The following is a 7041-nucleotide window of genomic DNA, read 5'->3' as shown; positions in this document are numbered from 1 at the left end:
TTTATCCAATTAACTTTGTTTTAATTATTATAATTATTGTAATTATTTTTTTACGAAAATTGACAATAGTCAAACATTGTACCCACGCATGACAAATATACTCGTCAATACACAAAATTCTGTCACTTCTCCTTGACGAGCATATCCGTCAATCATTCTTGACTGTTTAAATTAAAATTAAAATCAACTATAAATATAAAAACTCTTTAAAGTCTAGAATAATGTATAAAATCTACTATTGGTACTTTGAAGTAGTGCTATTTCAACTTGAATATATTTGCTTTACCATAGCTTTGGTTTTGGTCACTATATAATTAGATTTTTGCTATTAATTATTTAAGTAGAGAACGCATTCCAGACTCTTTTATAAATTAAAACTTTTTACGAGTTAAATTAAGACATTTCATTATAGATATAAACCTTAAGGATGAGTTTTTATGACGCTCAATTTAAGTGATTTTATTGCTGTTAATAGATTTAGATAAAAGTAACGTTTTACTATGGTATCACTATTTGTAATTAAGAAGTATTTTAATTTAATATTATATATATACATACATTATATTATCAGAGGTTATGGGCCCAGTACGCACAGTGGGAGCGTTTTGGGCCCATAACCTCTGTTGTTGGTAAAATTATATTTATTTTTCTGATAATATTTATATAATAATACTCTATACATTAATATAAAGTAGATTATTCCTTAGAGCAGGCAGTCAAAATAGGATGTTTGTATAAAAAATTATGTAGATATCTATAGGTAGATATCCGTACTTGATATAATTTTGTATTCCTTATATATATATATATATATATATATATACATATATTCATATGTGATTACATCTAAATCCTCTGATCTTTTTCAATTCTCCAATTTGCTACCATTTCGATTTATATATGCAATATTTTACTTTCTATTTATTGAAACTTGATTGCGAAATGCTTCTAGTTTTTGCTGCACTTATCCATTATAAGATATTGTCATATCGAGTGGTTAACATTCACGTAAGTTATTTCATATAAAACCACAGGATGTTTTTCAATAAGTGCTCATATATTACAATTATGTAACCTACTACTTTCTAGTACAGAGACTGACTTCCTACTTTGTTGACATAGTAATTAAAGAATATCTAATAAATAGATTTTTTTAAAGTAATGAAATATTAGTAATATTTCTACGCCACTGTGGCTGTATGCAATTTGTGTAAGACAAGATGCACCCACAAAAAAAATAATGTATACAAATGCAGTCGCAAGATTCTTGTGAGGCTGTTGCCGTCATTTGCTTAAATCTATTTGTAGGCTAAAGAAGTTAATTTTGAAAATAACATTTGTTTCAAATTTATTGAACACAAAATGTAGTTGTAATATAAAAATCATAATTAGAAAATATACAATTCTCTTATATATTCTTATGATAAATAAGTGAAAACCAACTAAAATTTTGTTATTTACTCCTAGTGTTAACTTTAAAATTGTGATGTTGCTAGTGCTAATAAAGTGTTTCTACCAATAATGAATGAGTGATATTAATTATTATTAATTTTCAAATTTAAAATGGCTGGAAGAGGCCATATAGCAATAGGAATGCCATCCAACAACATTTTCTTCCGGAGGATTAAAATGTTGCTGTTGCAGATGTTGCACATGCATAAATTTGGATTTTTTGACAACTAAACATGGTGTTATAAAAATAATGGAAGCAGTGAGTAAAAAATTTGAATTACAATAACTGTAAATTATAATAAATTGCTGATTTAAATAAATTAAAATTATTAGATTAGTTATGATAACTCATTGGAATATTTCAATTAAGAACTAAGTCTAACAAAAAAATATCAACTAAGGCTACTAAACCATTAATTGCTGTAAAGTATATCATACAATTTCTTAATGTATCATACTTTTCTAAATTGTGTTAGATAATTTAAATTTCTGATTTTTTTGTGAAGGTAATACATACGGCTATGTATTAACCATATTAATCAATATTTAATTATCCAATTATAAATTAAATATGCGCCAGTAATTTGATTTTTTGAATAGTGTTACGTATTCAGTATAATAATAACCGCTAACATTTTTCCAAAACCATTTAAATACGAATACCGAGTAGAACAACACTAATTGTTTTTGGCCCAAAACAAAAACGCTAGTATAATATATAAAATCAAAACTCTTAAGCAGGTTTAAAATCTACAAATAAATTTTAAAATTATAATTGCAGAAACCCGAATTAATTATATTGTACCATGATGAATTTAGATATAAGATGAACAATGATAATGAAATTATTGAAAAAAAATATTTAACAATATTTTAAACTTGAAATTCTAGTAAAACATTAAAAACCAAAAAGATTTTTAAATATTTTAACTTGCTTGGAATAAGTTTTTTACACAATTTAAGTATTCAAAAAAAAAAATCATATCGGCTTTGGTAACTTAATTAGATAATTTAGTTAAAAATGTATCAAGAAAACTTAATGTATCAAAGAAAATATTTTTTACCAAAATTCCTGGAAAAAAACGATTTTTTATGCTCTACTTTAACATGGCCCTACTGGAATATACTGCAAATGTATCGTTTGCGTCTACAAGGCTCATGTAGAATTACTTAGTGTCAGACACATATGACTGACATGGCGATCAACGTGTTTATTGTAGATTGCTTATAAATAATGAATATACAAATATCAATCAAAGATTTTGTACACTTATAGAAAGCAATTAACCCATCCTTGATAAAAACCAGAAGCTTGAAAGAATACTTCGATCGTGGCGTGTCAAAAAGTAATTCTACAAAAACTTTTGCGTTTCAATTTTACGGCGCATGACAATATGAATTTCAAACGATATTCTCTATATTAGTCTATAGTCTATATTCAGCTTATATAAATTATATTTTACTTTTATTTTATCATTATATGTAGTTTCTGGGAGGAATATGCCAGAGTTTGCTGGTGAACTATGGTCTTAGCCAGGCGGGCGTGATGGGACAGGCATTCCACGGATTCCTAACCTCGGCTTCGGCGTGTTTATTAACCACGACCATACTAATTATTTGCTATCTCATTTCCAGTAGAACGTGCCAGCTAGTACGTCAATCTATATTTGTAAGTAGCAGTTATTAGAATCTAATTAGCAACATGTCTAGGTAAATCAACTTCAACAACTCGACAACATCATCTTTGTCTTGAGATACGTAGAACAGAAAAGTAACTGAGTAAAGTAACCAAATTTGGAATAGCTTTCAGGTTTTAGACATAGAGTATCAAAAGATACTATAATACTAGGAATACATTAAATCAATATTTTGTGAACATAAAAATATAGTAACAGATATAAATCAAATATTTAAAATGTAAACTAATGAACATGGTGTCGAAGAACTTAAAGTCGAACCGAAACCAGGTGATAGTTTTGACCATAACTGACCTAAAATAAATTAGAAACTACTGGGGTGGGTGTATGGCATCTTGCCTTAAGGCAAATTGCTGGAACTTTCCGTACCGTAACGAAATGAAAAAAAATTTGAAACAAATTTTTTTTCCAAAATCAATTATTTTGTTAAAACAAGCAGAAAGTTCTTTGAATCATTTAAATCGGACGCTTAGTTCTCTCAAAAACTGCCATTTTTTGCACATTTAGCTCTGTATCTTCAAATAGGCTGGGTCTGCCTTTGCCTAAACTAATAACCACTTCTCCCAATCATTACTAATTGAATGTTTTTTAGATCATTCAAATCGGATACTTCGTTCTCTCAAAAACTCGACTTCTATTTTCTGCACTATTTGCTTTTTATCTCCGTAACTGCTGGACCTGCGTTTGCCAAAAACTAATCAGCACATCTCCCTATCAATAGGAATCAAATGTTTTTTGAAAACGTAGACGAAAATTTGTATCGATACATACATACACACACATCCGTTTTTTTAAGGTATGCCAATATGTTCAGAAACCTTCAAAACGTCGAGAAATGTAAAAATTTTCAATTTCGATTTTTGGACGATTACAATAACTTACCCTACGGAAAGTTAAAAAGTTATCTCACGTTCATTGGGATTTATGAGCTTTTAAGTGCACAGTAGAGCTTTGGTGAAATCATGACCATTTTTCGGTTAATTTGGTTAATTTTCATTAATTTTGTTCATTTCAACTTCAATCGTAACCGTGAATAACATTTCTAGAACCACATTAGAAATAATAACACAATTACTCAAAGTTTTTAAGAATTTAAACTTTTTATTGAACTATAAACTTAAAATTTTTAAAATCAGTCGAGTTTAGAGACCCTCATTGAAAAAAAAATAGTACTAGTTTTTATTCTGTTCTAAAACCAAGTTATTTGTAAGATATGTGTTTATTGTATTTGAGGTTATTGATAAAATTTTGAATATAAATGATGAAGTACAGATGGATTTGAGAGTACTATGTAAGTCAGAAGGGATTAATTAGATAAGGTACCGATTTTGCAGCTTAAGGGGGATACACCAATAAAAAAGTAGTGTTTAAAAAAATGTTAATTAAAATATTTTATTACTGACAAATTTCTAATCATTTGAAACATATGGAGCATAATTTTAATCTTGTGCAAATAATTGTGTCGAAAATTATTTCATGTAAGTATTAGGCTAGTTCCTGAATCAAGTGGCAAGAGCATTGGCCATGCAATTTTGCCATTTCGACCATCCTGATAACAAGCAGTAGTAATATCAGTTTTCACTTGAAACTATATAGAAATCTAAATAGGATTTTAATAGTGTTACAAGATATTTATAAAATCCCTATTAAAATATATACAATTTTGCTAAGACAAAGCTCTAGTATAATCTCATCACAAAGAGAATAGACAACCATTGGGTCCACCATTGTCTTCAGATAATGCTTACAATTATAAGAAATTACATCAGAATAAATAAATCAAAATAATAATCATTACTAAATTAAATAAAATTAAAATTATTAATATAATTGCATTCAACAGACAGTTTATATGATAAGACTTTATTTGAAGCTTTATACTAATATGAAGCAAATAACAAATGAATATTTAAGAATGGATCTCATATAAGAGTTGTCTCATTTTATAGGTTATAGAGCAAATATAGGTTTTTAAAAATTCTTCCGTATCTGCAACTATAGTAAATAAATTCTTTAAATTATTTTTTTCTTCCAGGAAACGATGTTTAACGGAGTAGCCTGTTTTTCATACCTCAGCGCATCATCATGTTTAGGCTTCGTCGTCAACGTATTCCTATACCCGATATATTTGATCCAACCAGGATATTCGGCATATCCTGCGATGACTGCAGTTTATGTAAATATTTATCTAACAAAATCATGAAAATCTAAAACAAAATTTAATGAAAATATTTTCTTTTAGTATTTGGGATGTATCGCAGGATTTGTGCACGGATACGACGCCTACTGTTCATACCATTTCTTCAAGGGTAACAAATAAGAGGGTAAAGGGTGATTGAAGAAAAACAATAAGGGAAATATAAACAAGTATTAAAAATGGATTGTAGGGATTTTAAATTCTGAAATCTAATAAAAAAATTACGAAAGTAATAAAAAATCTTGAGGAAAATTAAATTAATTATATATACTTAAGCTATCTGTAAATTATTTTATATTCTTTTTATGGTCAACTAATTTTTAATAAATATATTTCATACTACAAAGTTATTATTCATTTCTGTCCAAATTGTTTATTTATTTAATTTTATTAAATTAGAAGCAATGAAAAAGGGAGAGTGAGTATTTTTATATCAGTGATTCTTCAATACGTTTTAAGAAAAAACCTAAGAAATTGAGATTTTGCAAAATATCAATTGATTAATTAATATGCAAACACATATTTCTCATGTTCATATCAATAATATTTTTGTGATATATCAATAAAAACATTATTATTATTTTTGTTAGTTCTTCATTAAATGGTAATATTTATTTAAACAATTTACATATTTAATATATTTAAAATTGTATAAAAATCTGCGATTAATATTAAAATATTAATATATGCAGTTATTCCTAATTATATTCCTAATTCTCATACTTTTTTATCATTCATAATTATATACTCATTCCATTAAGTTAATAAATGACAATTATTAATAATATTTGATTTGAATGTTTGAAATATCCATGTGTCCAATAATTTTGTTTGATTTTCAATCGTATCATTTTTATGAACAAAAATTATACAACAAGTGTACTACAATGTTTGCAGATTAAATTTGAAACCTAATACAAAATTATATCATTTAGAACCTAATATTAAATGGTAGAAATTGTTCCAACAACCAATTCTGTACATAATTAAAATTTAAATTAATAACTTACCCTACGGGAAGTTAATTAAACCATAATTATGTTATATGTTTCACTATTAGTGTTATTTACCTTAAACATCACTTTTATTTTGTTTAATCTTGAATCTAGTGGTATTTTATTAAACAAAATCATACTATAAGATGTAAGATAAAATCATGATTAAAATAAAAGAAATTGTTCCAATAATTTGCGATTAATATCTAAATCTTGCAATATAAATAAAACCTAAGAAATATGTATATATGATAAATCTAATTTGAAACAAAAGGCAAGTGGATTTAACATTTGGATTAAATAATGGTCATAGGATTTTTTTATCAAACTGATAAAGAAATAATTATTAATTCTTATATTCAATGACCATATAGCCTAAAGTCACTTATCAGCACTTAACGTAAAGTTATATTTAGGCAATAACTGGGAAATTTTCTGAACATAATTCGATAGTTGGTTGTTTGATATGTGTTATATGCTGTGATGTATGTCGTTTAATAATAATGAAGTATAATTACGGACAATAAAAAAATACTCATATGCTTATAAGCTTATATTACATATTGTGATGCTGAATGGGATATTTCACTCAGAGATGCATCTAATATAGTTTAAAAAACAATCATGAAAGATAGTGTCAGTGATCACTATTTTTTAAAATATTTTTCAGAAATGAAATGAAAAACGATATCGATCATCT

The 7041-nt window shown here is 26.7% G+C and overlaps 1 protein-coding gene across 1 annotated transcript; it reads left to right on the top strand.

Moving 5' to 3' along the window:
• Window positions 1-1250: 1250 nt before the first annotated feature.
• Window positions 1251-5469, top strand: LOC113384735 (protein singles bar-like). The gene is made up of 5 exons (XM_026622501.1): window positions 1251-1304; window positions 1592-1711; window positions 2939-3121; window positions 5185-5325; window positions 5392-5469. The coding sequence occupies exons 1-5, from the start codon at window positions 1251-1253 to the stop codon at window positions 5467-5469; spliced, it is 576 nt and encodes a 191-aa protein (XP_026478286.1).
• The last annotated feature ends 1572 nt before the right edge of the window (window positions 5470-7041 follow it).

The sequence above is a fragment of the Ctenocephalides felis genome, unplaced genomic scaffold (assembly GCF_003426905.1).
Source record: "Ctenocephalides felis isolate EL2017-DRISC unplaced genomic scaffold, ASM342690v1 CF-g0.4_SCAFFOLD_00845, whole genome shotgun sequence".
Lineage (NCBI taxonomy): Eukaryota > Metazoa > Arthropoda > Insecta > Siphonaptera > Pulicidae > Ctenocephalides > Ctenocephalides felis.
The sequence above is the reverse complement of the archived record's forward strand: the minus strand, read 5'-3'. Positions and strand labels throughout refer to the sequence as shown.